Source organism: Odontesthes bonariensis, chromosome 7 (assembly GCF_027942865.1).
Source record: "Odontesthes bonariensis isolate fOdoBon6 chromosome 7, fOdoBon6.hap1, whole genome shotgun sequence".
In the NCBI taxonomy this organism is placed as follows: domain Eukaryota; kingdom Metazoa; phylum Chordata; class Actinopteri; order Atheriniformes; family Atherinopsidae; genus Odontesthes; species Odontesthes bonariensis.
This window is the reverse complement of record NC_134512.1, coordinates 20,036,094-20,051,730: the sequence shown is the minus strand read 5'-3', so window position 1 is coordinate 20,051,730 and position 15,637 is coordinate 20,036,094. Positions and strand designations below refer to the sequence as shown.

General features: G+C 40.2%; 3 protein-coding genes across 4 annotated transcripts; 2 read left to right on the top strand and 1 right to left on the bottom strand.

The window, feature by feature from the left end:
• The first annotated feature begins 1,926 nt into the window (after window positions 1-1,926).
• Window positions 1,927-3,807, top strand: snapc5 (small nuclear RNA activating complex, polypeptide 5). Its single transcript, XM_075469951.1, has 4 exons — window positions 1,927-2,073; window positions 2,489-2,610; window positions 2,693-2,773; window positions 3,155-3,807. The coding sequence occupies exons 2-4, from the start codon at window positions 2,521-2,523 to the stop codon at window positions 3,332-3,334; spliced, it is 351 nt and encodes a 116-aa protein (XP_075326066.1). The 5' UTR covers window positions 1,927-2,073; window positions 2,489-2,520; the 3' UTR covers window positions 3,335-3,807.
• Window positions 3,808-3,965: 158 nt separating this feature from the next.
• lctlb (lactase-like b) lies at window positions 3,966-10,400 on the top strand. 2 transcript variants are annotated; one of them, XM_075469948.1, is made up of 15 exons: window positions 3,966-4,208; window positions 4,983-5,169; window positions 5,289-5,449; window positions 5,524-5,611; window positions 5,708-5,817; window positions 5,910-6,038; window positions 6,420-6,515; window positions 6,608-6,662; window positions 6,760-6,921; window positions 7,000-7,280; window positions 7,389-7,515; window positions 7,611-7,810; window positions 7,901-7,964; window positions 8,870-8,914; window positions 9,097-10,400. In XM_075469948.1, the coding sequence occupies exons 2-15, from the start codon at window positions 5,043-5,045 to the stop codon at window positions 9,210-9,212; spliced, it is 1,761 nt and encodes a 586-aa protein (XP_075326063.1). In that variant the 5' UTR covers window positions 3,966-4,208; window positions 4,983-5,042; the 3' UTR covers window positions 9,213-10,400. The 2 variants fall into 2 exon arrangements, with proteins under 2 accessions (XP_075326063.1, XP_075326064.1); XM_075469949.1 differs by lacking the exon at window positions 8,870-8,914.
• On the bottom strand, window positions 8,078-15,636 carry zwilch (zwilch kinetochore protein). The gene is made up of 18 exons (XM_075469947.1): window positions 15,467-15,636; window positions 15,268-15,307; window positions 15,067-15,159; window positions 13,728-13,861; window positions 13,434-13,624; window positions 13,245-13,324; window positions 13,006-13,161; window positions 12,792-12,863; window positions 12,614-12,707; window positions 12,469-12,521; window positions 12,288-12,390; window positions 12,124-12,203; window positions 11,872-12,028; window positions 11,684-11,712; window positions 11,468-11,604; window positions 11,266-11,361; window positions 9,800-9,915; window positions 8,078-9,693 (listed from the first exon to the last, which is right to left on the bottom strand). The coding sequence occupies exons 1-18, from the start codon at window positions 15,514-15,516 to the stop codon at window positions 9,605-9,607; spliced, it is 1,770 nt and encodes a 589-aa protein (XP_075326062.1). The 5' UTR covers window positions 15,517-15,636; the 3' UTR covers window positions 8,078-9,604.
• Window position 15,637: the final 1 nt, after the last annotated feature.

Below are 15,637 nucleotides of genomic sequence, written 5' to 3'. Positions count from 1 at the left end.
CCGTCAGAACTACTCAGTTTCAAATTTTCTTCTGAGAAATGTGATCACTCACCTGTTGCTTCATAGCCTGCGCCATCAGGTCTTCAGTGCTGCTTTTTTTCTGAGGCACAGAAACACAGTGCCCTGTCTAGATGATATCTGTCATTTATTAGGCAGTGAGCATCAACATAGAGGAAAGCCTTTTGGATAATTACACATATGTGCCATTAATAAGTGAGCTACATTCTGTCCTAATGAAATACAAAAAACCCACAAGATTTTACTGTACACTTTAAAATCTTTTTTTTTTTTTTGTATAAACTGTGTGAATATGTTTTGTTTACTGGGTTTCTATAACACTCATTAAAATACCTAACATACTTGTATTGACTTTACACAAATACAAAGCCCTCAGAACTTTATGACTCAGGTGATGTTTCCCCACTATCCCTGCTCCCACAATCTCATCAATGTAAAACCGGCCCGCAAATTAAACTAAGAAAATGGCAAGATTTGGGAATGTGAGGCACCCATCCCACAGGCGTCACGTATTCCTGTGTGTGAACACACATGGGTATGTCACTTCAATTGGCTGGCCTCCACTGTTAGTTTCCAGTCGTGCTTGCATACGGTGTGATTATCAACGTACACATCTGGATGGACTTAGTGAAGAAATCCTATAAAGAACCTAATGGCCTCTTCAAACATTTTTGAAGAGTGATTAGGAGCCGTTTCGGATCTTGTTCACATCAACAGGTTCCATCTGCGATTTATTTTAGCCCTCGTTGAATATGTTATCTACTTCTCTTGCCTCTTTTCAGCATAGTGGGGGCTGGTGGCGGATTTAGGGGGACATGAAAGCTTTGCGAATAATGTACAACACTGATGAATATTTGCTTGTGGGGCAGGTCAGATTCTTGGGTAAAAACTGTTTTGTGCAGCAGTCCTCCTGGACGTGCATGGAAATGTTTAAAACTCTCAAGGGCTCAGTCATAACTTTGGTCTTCTGACAAATGTATTCTTAAAACACATTTGCAAACATATAATCCTTAAGTGTCACTCACTTTACGTCTTCTCTTGCAGTAAAACTATTATTAGGAGTCACGCCAGGCAATTTACACCGAGCTTACAGTCTGGTGAGGCAGCAAGTCCTCACCGCTCTGTCTCTGTGACCTGTGTGTTTTATAAGGGAGACTGACACCATGAACTACATGTGTTACAAATTAGGCTTCCTGGAACCGTAAAGTTGACACCTGCCACTTCAAACCATTGTTTAAGAGGAGGGACGGCAATTAATAACCGACAATAAGAAACTACTGCATTGATATACGTGCATTTGATAAGCCGGGAACCATTCGACTAACTTGGTAAAACGACTGTATTTACTTTCTTTAGGACAAATTCTAATTTTCCCCGTTTCATAGACGTTGCAGAAATGCCAGTTGGCTTTGTTATCGTCTGAAAAAACTCAACCAAATTAAGGCATTTTCTCCAACCTCATCAAGTCATGAATTACAGTTGATTGACCACAAGATGTCGCTATTCAATGCTGCCTTTTAGTGCTAATCGTGAAGTCGTATTTCGGGATTTTCAACTGATATAAGCGTTAACACAGGAAAGTTTTTTTTTTGTTTTCTTTAAAAAAAAAAAAATATTGTGAAAAAAATTGTGATGTATAAACTTTTTAAAAATTTTGTAATATATCGTAATCTTCCCTTGAAATTACTTGTCAACGAAATCCATAAAAAATTTAGGCCCTCAAACGATAAAACGATTGATAATTTAAAGTTATTGCTGAGCACACGGGTTTGAAGTATTCTGGCCAGTCAGCCCCTCGTTGCTCCTTTTTTTCCACGCATCGTTCAATCCTGAGACACAATGTTCAACTTCGAGTGGTGACACATTTTCCGCCAGCATTTGAACGCACTCAGGCCCGGAAATGAACGCGAAAGCGTCACAGGAACCTGCTTTTAGCTAGTAGCCTGTAGTTGTAGCACAGCAGTGACTGCCGGTATCCAAAATAAAATAGTCTTATCCTGCTTAGCACCGATTACGACGTTGGTATGGAGGTGTAGACAGAAAAATTAAACAGAGGTAATGGTTTTAATCTTAGTTTTGGCCTAGATGTGGGGACATTATGAACACCCGCTATTCAGTTAAAACTGGTTTCTTTAGCATGTAGCTAATAATAACAACCGAATACATTTGACTTTTTCCCCTTAAAATCTTTAACTCCTCGTATTAATTTGTGTTTTACATAGCATTCTGTTTAGAACTCAACGATACTTCCCTACTATCTGACAGTGCCTGGTGAAATGCCCTGAGAAAGTATAATAACGGAAAAGAACCAAGTGAAGCTTGTTAGACTAGCATTCTGAGGACAGAACTCAATAAGTGAATAAAGATGGCGAATTTCGAGCACTGGGCACCTTAACAATCAACATGGTATGAGGGAAACACAAACTAGCTATGTAGCAATGAATCATTGGCCTCTGTCTCTGCTTTTCAGTCCCGAGGAATGGTCTGACTGCAGCAGCAAACATGCACAGCCGTCTGCAGGAGTTGAAGAGGGAAGAAGAGACTCTCCTCAAAATCAAAGTCATGCTACAAGACCAGCTCAACCGCTTGAAGGTGAGTGAATTCATAATATCAATAGATCTTTGTGTTTGTGCATGACTTGTGGTTTATATACTGTGTCCACGCTGTGTTTTAGTTTGAAGAAGGGGCTTTGAAGTCCATCATCAATGCTCAAACAGAAGAAGGAGCCTCTCAGCGCTCGTCCCTTGAAACTGAGGTAAATCACTGTACCTGTGAGAACATCAGGGAACTCACCCTGCAAATTGTTCAGCGGACATTCACAGTCATATTGTGCCAATCTCAATTGTGTTTTTGGTTGTTTTATGCTTAGATCATCGATGCCCGTGTACTGCTGAAAACTGTTTAGGCCATTCTAAAATCCTGGGACTGTATAAACAAGATTTTACACAACTGCTTGAACTTTTCACATTTAAATATGTGCAGACACCATTATATCTTCTGCCTAACACTCTCACACTGACTGAACTTTGTTTTGCCTTTTTTTTTTCTTCAATGTTGCAAAGTAATATTTAATGAGGTGGTGAAATTGCAACTCGCATGCTCAGTTTGTGCTTCGGGTCTCTTTGTATCCTTCCAGGTTCACATTAATCTTGATGATGAGAGTGAGATCAATCAAACCAAACTCCTACTGAACGCTGCTGCAGATTATGACATGGAAGAGGAAGAAGAAGAGGAGGAGGATGAAGAGGAGGAAGAGGGTGAGGAGGAAGATGACAACGAGCTAGAATTTGTGCCTGAGGAGGATGAGGATTATTGAGAACAATGGGGTGGCAGCAGTTGCTCCAGTTAAGAGAAGTGTAAACTCCATATGAACAGACACCTGTTTATTTGTGTTATCAGTTAATAAGTTTAAGTTATTTGGACGGAGTGAGTAACAGTTACAGTGTAATGGTGTGTGGTGCAAGCAATATCCTCTCTTTGCCTGATTCAAGGCATGTCATCTGCATTTCTCACCATGTTGGTCGTGTCAAATCTTGTGGGAAATGTCTCACGGATATACAGTACAAGCAGTGTTATTAGGTGCTTATACAGTAGCTTCCTACATATATTGTGCATTTTGGGGATATGAAGGAGAGCCAGAATGCACCTTAGAATAAAAATTCAAATGTTGATGTGTGATTAAAAATATATGGCTGGGCCATATGAGAAGTTGATATGGATGCATTGTGTAAGAAATGACAAGCACAAAATAAATGTTTTGCATATGTTTCAGTTAACTGATTTCCACAACGTGCGCATCTATTTTTCATTCTACCGTGCATTGCAATACACCATGCTTTCAGGTGTGAATGGTGTAATTTTTGATAATGGTAATATCTGTGTTAAATACTTGTCCTAATCTGAGCCAGGCAAATGAGTAATGCAGTGCAATCACTTTCCACTAGAAAACCATTCAGCATTTTCTAAACAGTTAAAACAATACAGCGTGCCTCACAATAAGGGCAGCTTTCACACAGACAGCAGGGACAGCTCTGGAGAAGGGTGGTGCTACAACAGGGAATATACAATAGAGATTGCTGCAATAGATATATACAGCTTTCTACATGCTGTGCTACTCCAGGAGAACTCCCAATCCCCCACGGACTACGGCTCAGCTTGGGTGCCTGCGACAAATGCATACTTCATAACAGGTAACTATTTGGATGGTTCAGAATTTTTATAAAAGAGACTGAAGTCATTTTCAAGACATTTACTAAAAATAATGCTTGAGAAGAAAGTAAATGTACTCTAAAACGTGTTAAATAATTGCCAGGACTCTAGATTTTTAAGGTTCTACTATCATGTTTTTTACTGTATTTGGGATTTTACATTCCTGCAGTTAAAGTGCAGTCATGTGATAATACAGTGCAGCTCACTGACTATATTACTGAAATGTGATGAACAGTTCCTAAAAGGTAAAGAAATGACTTAGAGGGAGAATTGTGTTTACTTTGTATGAGGCCTTGTGAAAACAGCAAATAGTATGAAATACCTCATGACTGACAAGGGATGAGGTTGTTATACTCATAATTGCCTATCAATTTGAAACGCTTTGTCCATTGTCATGTGATTGTTGACTGTAAATGTATCTATCTCTCTGGCATTAGCTTTGCTTACAGAGGTGAAACCACAGTTTGTATGGGACCTGTCTGCCTCAGCAAGATGAGCTTCCACTCCATTGAGTTTGAAAAGACACATTTGGCTTTGCAGTTGGGATGTGGGGACCCCCCCATAGTCAATGCACAGTGGATGCTTCCAGGCTGCTTGATGACAGTTTATTGATATCATAAGTTGTTGTTTTTTTGGTTTTTTTTTCTGTTACCAATCTGCTCTGCTCTCAAGCATCTGTGCTCATTAGCTTGGACACAATATATTTCTTTGTTGTGATTAAATATGGATGCTGAATGTTTCTTGTCCCTGTTCAGACATCAGTGAGGGACTGAAGGAGAACGAGACATCAACTGCGCTGCAGGCTCACATGTACCATGCTGCCCCGCTGTGCAGTCAGTGTGTGCCATGTGCTTATGTTGGTGCTGTGTCTGTCTGCGGCTGAGGACTTCGACTGGACAAAGAACAACCACGGCTCCTTCTATTATGGCACTTTTCCAGCTGGTATGCAAAACTTATTCCCTGGCTCATTGGGAGAAATGCAATACACTTTTTTTGACAAATTGGAACTGGGGCCAAATAGGCCTCCTTAGTACCGATCAGGCTGATGTTGTATTTTTTAGGATTTTCGTGGGGTGCCGGAAGTTCGGCCTATCAAACAGAAGGAGCCTGGGACAAAGATGGAAAAGGACTGAGCATCTGGGACATTTTCAGCCACAAGAAAGGCAAAATCCAACAAAATGAAACTGGGGATTCTTCCTGTGAGGGCTACTACAAAATCAAGGTTGGATGTGTGAAAAATGTGAAGAGAGCAGAAGGAAGAGTTGGGTCTAAACATTTCACTCTACTTTTGTGCAGGATGATGTTTCTCTTATGAAGGAGCTGAAGCTTAATCACTACCGTTTCTCCATCTCCTGGCCCAGACTAATTCCCACCGGCATAAAGTGTGAGTAGCTGCCATTAATTCAAGCCGTTTGGAAGCTAAACTGTCCCATGTGATTTCAATTGTAAAGAATTATCTACATTCTAACATAATTTGCAGCCGACCATATAAATGAAAAGGGAATACAGTACTACGATCAACTGATTGACCACCTACTGGAGAACAAAATCACTCCCATTGTCACACTCTATCACTGGGATCTTCCACAGGTTGGCATGCTTATTATAACTGAACCAGCTTTAATCCCAACTTGAACCTTGACAGTTTTTAAAATGATATACTGTGTTATTTGATTTTCTAGGTTTTACAAGAGAAATATGGTGGCTGGCAGAATATAAGCATGGTCAATCATTTCAATGAATTTGCCAACCTGTGTTTTGAGAGATTTGGCAACCGAGTAAAGTACTGGATCACTTTCAACAATCCATGGGTAAGTTCACAATAAGTATTTTGCAGATTTTACAGTTCAGCTATAGCCTGCAGTTTTTGGGGGTTCCACAAGAAGAGCCTTACATAATGTGCTGTTTATAAAACACCAAATTTCTCTCCTTCTATACAATGCTACGGCACCTCTTGTCACTCTCTCTCTGAAAATGCTTCGAGTGCTGCTTTTTTGTTGTCACTCGACAGGCCTTTTCAGATGCCTTTCATAGTAAAGAAGGGGAAAAACTGGACAGTATCTCAGACAATTCATGAGCAGTGTATTCTGTGACAGACAATATCTTAACTTACATCCACAAAATACTGTGTCAGACTGATGGGAGGGCAAACCCTCAGGGCAGGTTATAATTTCTTCAATACTCGATCACAGTCTGTTGCAGTTGAGGGCTTTGAGACAGGTGAACACGCTCCTGGACTGAAGCTAAGAGGAACGGGTGCATATAGAGCTGCACATAACATAATTAAGGTAAGAGGCTGCTAAAGTGCTCAGCAATTAAATCTACTCAGAAATCAGAGAACACTTTGAACTGAAATGTAAACACTATCTTTTCCATGTAGGCCCATGCCAAAGTTTGGCACACTTATGACACTCAGTGGAGGGGAAAACAAAAAGGTAAACAAAGTGCAAGTTTGGAAATGAACGCACGATGGCTCAACATTTACCTGCAAGTGTGTGTCCGAGTGCTGAAAGCTGCCATTCACATCTGCAGGGATGGTCGGCATCTCTCTGTCGGGGGACTGGGGTGAGCCGGTAGACATCAGCAACCAGAAAGACATTGAAGCAGCTGAGAGATATGTCCAGTTCTACCTGGGATGGTTTGCCACACCCATCTTTCATGGAGACTACCCTCAAGTAATGAAAGACTTTGTTGGTAGGTTGTCAACACTTAACCCCGAGGTAATATTCATCACTGGGGAGTTACCTAATCGGCACTTGTAACTGTGTGCAGGAAGGAAGAGCGCCCAACAGGGACTGGGGACGTCTCGACTGCCCACATTTTCCCCCCAAGAGAAAAGCTATATCAAGGGGACCTGTGACTTCCTTGGCATCAGTCATTTTACCACTCGCTACATCACCCAAAAGAGCAACCCATCGGGCCAGAGCAGCAGCAGCAGCTACTTCACTGACCGTGACCTGGCTGAGCTGGTTGACCCGAGGTGGCCTGATCCTGGGTCAGAGTGGCTCTACTCTGTGCCCTGGGGTTTCAGACGCCTGCTAAATTTTGTCAAGGTGACACAGTTTTGTCGGAGCAGACATGTTGACATTTGTGCTGCACCTGAAATGATCTTAGCGGCCTGCAAGCCTAACTAAGCTGCATTGCTTTGTTACCCCCTCCAGTCTCAGTACGGAAACCCGATCATCTATGTGACTGAGAATGGAGTCTCTGAGAAGATGTCATGCACAGAGCTGTGTGACGAGTGGAGGATACAATATTTCAGAGACTACATCAATGAGATGCTAAAAGGTAAAAATGAGCTTACTTATTTTGTAGAAAAAAGTGACGAATGGGAATTACCTCAAAGTTTAATCTCATTTCTCTCTGTTCTCTTTGTCACTCAGCTATTAAAGATGGGGTCAATGTGAAGGGCTACACTGCCTGGTCCCTGCTGGACAAGTTTGAGTGGGATGAAGGATACTCTGAGAGATTTGGCTTGTACTATGTGGACTTCAGGAACAAAAACAAGCCTCGTTACCCAAAAGCTTCGGTTCAGTTTTACAAACGCGTCATGGCCTCCAACGGATTTCCAAATCAAAGAGAGGTGAGAGACGATTCAAAGTCCTGTCTCACTGTGCCCCCCTCTCCCCCAAGAAAGAGTCCCTGTTCATGCCTTTTTTGTGAACATCCACAGGTTGAAAACTGGAGAAGGAAGGCAGTTGAGACCTGCTCTTCTAGCAACCAGTTATTAGCTGCAGGTTAGTTTGGCCTTAAACGATCTTTTTGTCTGTGATAAGAGTTAAATCACTAGCTGGGGTAAACAAATTAAGATTCAGACTCAAACAAGAATATATATATATTTATATATAAAGATGATTCAAGAGATTTAATGCAAATACTGATTTGACTTTAGTATCAATCCTGTGTTCTTTAAACACTTCAGAACACATATAAACAAATATTTGGTTTTAAGAGGAATGGTGGAAATACAAAACTTAAATCACCCGAATCTCACGCAGAACATCTGAGGTATCTTTTTTGTTTGCCCCTCCAGCTAGAAGAAAATCCAAGGAACATGCAGAAATGCCAAAGGTTTGGCCAGTGCATGATGAAGTTTAGAACTTGAGGGTACATGTCTCCCACTCATGGAGCTGGTTTCTCTGCTGTGGCTTTGTGATTGTTTGGTTTAAAATCTGACTAACAGATTGAGGCTTCTGCAGTTCAACACTAAAACCCACGCCTTTAAAACCAGCTGCTTAAATACAGCGTGCAGTTTATTCACTTCGTCTGTTGATTGTTACTAGCGTGCTTAGATTTGACTGAGTCTTTTTTTAATGTAAGAGCTTAAACAAGAACAAATTAATGAATACATCATTATGTAGCGCATCAATACTTTGCTCACGTTGCATTTCACAAAGCAGGATTTTAAATTCAGCAAGATAACAAAATACCGTGTGATGTATGAGCTGACTTTAAAAAAACAAACGGGATCCACTCCTGTTGTTGGCTCGTGATACAGCGAACCTTTGAGTGGATTCGATTTGGATAGTTATCTTGCAATGACAAATGCTGCTTTCTGAAATATTCCCTTGCAGCTGCATGCAGTTCTCAAAGGGTTAAAGTATCGTTGATCAACTCTAAGTATTTTCTCTTCTTTTATTAGAGGAACAGCGGAGCACTGCTGCCAATATTCTAAGACTTATACATGGTAAGGAATCCTATGTGCTCACAGCAAATCAGATAAAAATATGATTTAATTTAAGGAGAAAGATTAACCCTTTGAGTGCTGTGCTTGAGCATCATTACTTGCTTCATTAGCAGTGTTAGGACTGCACGATGCTGGTGAGTTTTAATGAGTTTATGTGTGTGTGCGTGTGTGTGTGCTTTCAGACCCTTTGACCAGCCACATGGAGATGGTGACAGAGATCGTTGTTCCCACTGTGTGTACACTCTCTATTTTGCTCAGTGCCATCTTCCTTATGTTCCTGCTGCGGAGGCGGAACTAAAAAGTGTGTGTGTTTACAATCGCAAACACACACACAAGAGCATCATTTCAAGCCAAATCGCTGCACAAATCTCATATAACCTGTTGTACTTTGTGTTTTTTTTTTCTTGACTAAAACTGGGTTGTTTAGCGGAAAACTTCCAGACCTCTTTCAATGGCCACCTTGAGCAGTAAGTGTATTAATAAAGAAAAGATTAGGTAACACAAACATGCACAAACATTGCAATTTGTTTACTGAAAACGTTTAACAAACAAATATTGACAAAAAGTCCCATGGCCATCATCGTAGGTTTTTGAATCAGCTGAAGTCCATCGGGCTCGCTAGTTAACCGCAAATGAGCATAAACATTAAATACCAAAACGCCTCCTTTGTGGTCCAGTTGCTTTGTAAAGTCATGCAAAGCTGACGAGGCTGCAGCACAACATAGTGGAAAAGAAAGCTGGCTCATCGCTGTCCCCGCTGACCGTTTCATTTGGGTAATCTACAAAACAAAAGCATTTAAAGAAAAGAAAAATATGAGTCATCTGCACTGCGTTGAAGAAGTTCCTCGCACACTTGATAAGATTATGAAAAGAAAGAAAGATCACCTGTTTCAAAGATGACGTGATCAACCAGCGGCCTGTCACTGAGCTGAAATGACGTCCGCACCTCACGGGGACCATGGCCACTGGTTAACTCAACCCCCCACAGTATCGGATGCTCTCTGTGGTAAAAGACACCCAAACGTGAGACTTTTTTCCTCAAAAGCAAATGCAAACCTGCCACCTTAACCTCCCATGATATTCAATTTAACTGAACAGAATGCTATGAAGGAAACTACAGGCCATCTGTAAAATTATTCAACCCACAATGTCAACATATAATAAAATCATTTAACCTTCAATGCATACTTCCAGTGATCTCTAATGAGCTTCTGGCACTTCTCTTTTCACAGCACTATGAAATTGGCAAAAGTTCTTTCTTTTCTTTTTTTGGTCCTATTAAACTGGACGTTTTGTGCCCTTTATTCAGGGCTGAAGTGTAGAGATGCTTGAGGCCTTGCTTTTTTGTTTTGGTGCTCTTCGTTGTCTGTTTTGCATTCGTCAGTTACTCCTAAAAGTTTCTGGCATTAAAACAGAACATTTTCCTTTACTTCCATACCAAGGCTTGTTAATGTAATGGAAGGAGTTGTAAATTTGAATATAATGCTTTTCTGAACCTTTTTCCTGTCTTATAAATAAATTATTTCTTCTCTTCACTTCTGACAAAACCAGCTTGACCTCTGTTTGCTGCTCAGTTTTAACAGCTGCATAGCTGTACAAAACTAAGATCTTTTATTAAAAATAGTTATTTCTATGCCAAAAGATAAAATGTCTTGGGAAAAGAAAAAGGTAAACCGATCGTAAGAGGGTGCAAAAAGCACAGGTGAACTAAAAAAATGCAGCAAATGTGTTGGATCTAAATCACTTGCACTCTAATTGAAGGCAGAAAGACACAAACTTTGTTGAAGCAACTTCACACAGAGTTTACCTGAATGGGGATTACAACTCATGAACAGACTGACCCAAACACAAATGTGTATACATGTAATGCAATAATAGCAAGTTGTATTTGTCGTGTTCAATCCAACTTCAGTAATGAAACTTAAACTGTCTTCCTCTCTGCCTCAACTTCTCAATACTTTTGTGGGTCGAACCACTTTAAAAAGTTGGGTTACAACCCAGACAAAAGGTCAAATAAGGCGGTCCAAAGGCAACCACAAACCAGACTTAACGAACACTAAATGTTATCAGAGCAGGGCCGACCCTCGCTACCTTCAAGAATCAATTAAAGAATCATCTCTTTTCCAAGAATACTTCCACTTGTACCACCTTGAACACCCTAACCTGTACTTACTTTACATACTCTACTTGTACTGTCATTTAAACCGATTTAAGTACTCAATACATGGTTTAGGATTTTTCGTCTACAACATCTTGAAGGTCATACCTCACTGGTATGTTGCTTTGCATAAAAGCATCTGCTTAATGACTACATGTCACTGCAAAATAAAACAAAGTGTCACATTCCTTACTTTTGATAGAAATGGCTGATCAGAGCAGGCTTGATTTGCATTTTGAATTCATGCTCCTTGTCATATGGTGCGGCTTTGTAGTGTTGCAAACACGATCTGTGAAAAAGAAAAGGAAAACAAAAGGGTGGAATAAGCCTCAAAGCCAGCTTGAGGAACACACATTTTGAGGGCTCAAATTGTTGGAAAAAGAGAAGCGACGCACTGTGTGAGAAGGAAGAGCCGGTCGTAGGGCAAACCCAGGAATGCACTGCAGGTCATGATCATTTCCAGCAGATGGTGCAGTTTTCTGAGTCGGATCACTTGCTCTTGCAGATCGACGTCTGTGCTCAGGTAATAACTCTGAAGGACAATTGACTCAAACTAAGCACTTTGTTGAGAGATATTGTTGAAGAAAATCAATAAAATAGCCTGAGCTCACCAAATGGTTCAGTGTTGTCAATTCTTCGCCTGAGAAACAAAAAAACAAAAAGATTTGCAAATAATGTCTATGAAGGGCAGATGGTTTAACATCCACGTGAAGTTTTGTGACCAAGTGTTACACAACAACACATGCATAAAGATTTAGAAGTCGTGCACAGAGCTGTAGAGAACTGATCAAAAAGTTACCAATCAGGTAGTTAATATAGTCTTTTCTCATTTTGTCCAGACCCATCTCGAGCAGCATGTTGACGGGGGTGACACCTGTGAGAGACACGTGATCGATCTGCTGGTGATAAGACTGGAGAATGAGCTTACTGAGAGAGCTGCTGCTGTCTCTGTGAATCTAGAGGAAGTAAAACAAATCAAAATCAGTCACACTCAAAGATGCCATCTTCTGTTCACGGTGAAAAAGATTTCCAAGGCCACATCATTCCGTACCCAGGGCTTGATGTCTCCGTATCTTAAAGCTTCAGTGACCAACTTCAGGCAGTCTCCAATGTCCTGGTATGAAGTCACGCCTGTAGTGGAAAAGAAAAATAACTGCCACTGCCTGTTTGTAATGTTGCATGGGAAAAAAAAACAAAACATAAAAACCGACTTACTTTTTCTCATTCGAACCCACAGCTGCTCCACAAAATCCAAATCACCTCTTTCCAAGAAAGAGTTCAAAACGGGAGTGTCCGTCTCCGACTTTGTCTTTGGGATCTTCAAAAGCAGATAAAAACACAAGAATGCTGCCACATATTCTGAAATGAATGCATCTTTTTAAAAACCTCATCATACCTGAGCTGTTTTCGCAGCTTGATCCTGGAGTGTTTTTGTAGCATTTTGAAGTTCTGAAGGAAAAACAGTGATGTTAGCTATAGCAGGCCAGCACGTTCGCTTTTAAACATACTCAAGGTGTGCTGACTTTTCTGAATGCAGGTACCTTCGAGGTAGGCCTTGGTCAGATTTACAGCTGACATGTTTTCCAAAGGCTCCATCCATTCAGTCTCACCGGTTCTCAAACCATCAGCAAGAGTCTGAAATGCCAGGGATCTGATATGGTGAGTTCATTGTTTTAATGTCGATTGTTGTTGCAATCTTAGATTACAGTAAACACAAACCTGAAGAAACTCCAGCTCCCTATACATCTCAAACATTGGACTTCTCATGTCTCCACTGGCAACTTTGATATTCTGTAAGTGAACAGAGAAAAAAACAGCGTATTCATAGCTTTAAAAAGTTATGACGTTATTAAGGTATTGATAATAATCACTTTAGAAAAATGCTAATTTTTGTTCAGTAATGGAAAAGAAGATGGGAATTATTGCCACTTACTAGCACTGCTGTAGAGGACAGAGGTGGGATCTCAAGAATACTCTCCACGTGACTCCACTTAAAATCCACCGTCACACTGCTCTGTGACTCGATGATGGTGTTTTCAACAACAGTGGAGCCAAACAAGGTGAACCGAGCACTGCCTTTGATCCCCATCTGGAGGAATTGAAGACGCATGTGAACAAAATTAATCAGCTATAAAGACTAGCATGAGGAGGGGGGGAGGCACACTCACTTACTGAGGATGGGTGATGCCTATTTTTATGCTCTTGTTTCAGTTCCTCTAAGGTTATGAGAGACCTTTTGTCTACAGTTGAGCCTAACAGTACAAAGATCAGTAGAGACAAATGTCAAAATTACACAAGGAATATACGGTCGACTAATGATGTCTGAAATATGGGTGAATCAAAGAGGACTGTAGGTTGTACCTTTGCAGGTAACGGAGTACAACTTGACACCGGTTACTTTATTGCTCACGCAGACTGGTTCAGCCCCAAACCAAACTGTTCCAGCTGGATCAGACATGTCACATCGCACCCACAGAGGGTGTAAGGCGGGACTGTTGTTCTCACCTGACAAACCAGCGTTCTGAGATAACGTGTACCAAGACAGCAATTCCCTATATAAAAGAGAGAAAAAAAGGTCTGTTGGATACGGCGCTCGTATAATCCTGTAAGCACGAGTTTCATTTTGAGGTCATTTTAAATCTTGTCATTTCTCACCTTGCTTTCATGATTGTGAGTGGCTGTGGTCCCAGCTCTGTTTGCAGAACGTCAGCACCGTCATCAACCTCATCAGTGGAACTGTTTGATGTGTCCGCCACTTGCTGATTGGCTGGTGCGCTTATTTTTGGAACCTTTGCGAAAACAAGTGGCCAAAGTGAGAGAGGGTAAATGTCACTGAAATAAAAAAAATTTAATTTGAGTTTGCATGTGCTGATACGCATTCAAGTTTAGGTCCACATGTGATTAACACTTACACAGTTGTTATTGCAAGTGTGATGTTTGGGCTGATTGCAAAAACTTCTTTCAAGTTATAGTTACATAAGAAATCTTGGTTTCTAGTGGAGACTCTAAAGACAATTCACATCTAAAGTGAAGGTTGGAAGGATTTATGAATGGCTTGTCTTTATTATTAAGTTTTGCCCTTTTTTTGGGACTCAAATGCTTTTGGCCAAGTGACACAGAAGCTGTTTCATTGACTATTTCATTGGGTTATTCCTTCATTATCTCCTCATATAGAAGGTCTGGCAGTCATTTCAAGTGTGGTATTGCATGTGGAAGTTGTTGGTGTAATCTGCAACAGGTAGTTCAGAGCTGCCTATGTACGTTAAACTGTACGTTGAAAAAAAAAACTAAAATAAAAATAAAGACTAATAAACAGTAAATCAACTAATAAATAAAGGCTTTTTTTAAAAGGTAAAGAAGTCAAATATTCTGCAATGTTTTTGCTAATCATGTGAACTCAGCCCGATGGGGCCACAACTTACCTGCTGAGGACGAAACAAAAGACAGGAAGACTCACAGAATACAACATACGACAGCTGCATCAAATGCCTGGTAAAGTATCACAAAGGAGGAAACTCATTTCTTGGTGATGTCCTGACCATGGGTTAAATGTTTCAGGCAGTTGTTGCCAGTAAACAATTCACCAAAAAAAAATTATAAAAACATTTAAACATTCTTTATATATATGAATTGTTAGTCAGTCCACTCACATTTGACTCCATGTATTACATATGACTACCCTATATATTCTATATTTGTTATATAGAAATAGAAAAATACTTTATTCATCTCCCAATGGGGTCAATTCAAAATATATATCTATATATAAAAATATACTATAATATATATATATATAAATATATAAATTCTAAATATATACTAGTTATAATTCTAATGTGAGTAGTAGGTAATGGTAAACAGCTACAAGAACACAACTCACTGTTAACTGTGTCAAATTTCATGTGAAACCACACAGTTTAAATGTAAAATGAGTTTTTGTTCTAGTGCATGTTTGACACCTGTAGACATCTTCAATGTGCTTAGCAATACTCACAGCTTTTTCACAGACGAAGATTGTCTGGTTGCCAGAATAAAAATTCAAAGCATCAAATTTGCCTCCATTCATCTTTAATATTTGGATGTCCTCCTGAAAAACAAATGATATCGACACCAAAGCGTTTACACAGACCAAAGATTTAACTAAGAGAGACACAACTGACAGGTCAAGCTAAAATTAAGTTCAAATTCAAATTACCTCGTATGTTAATTCGCTGCTCTCCTCTTCTTGTAGACATCTGGAACCAAGACAATACCAACAACGAACCAAATAACAAGTGAACCTCGGGATTATAAATAGATAGGCTTTACTTTCAACTGTGAACATTTTCCCATAAACGTGATACAAACTAATAGGCCTAACGTAATGTTACAAACACCAGGCATCCCAAACTTACCGGAGAGTATTGAAAAACTGCTTTGCATTAGATATCACCTTTGAGCCCATTCCGAAATTAGATTCAGCTCCCCGGTTACAGAGAAGCGTATGAAGACAAAATTGTACCGGGTTCTTTCCCAAACACGGATTAATCGAAGTTTAACCGACTGTTGATATTTTGACAGTCGCG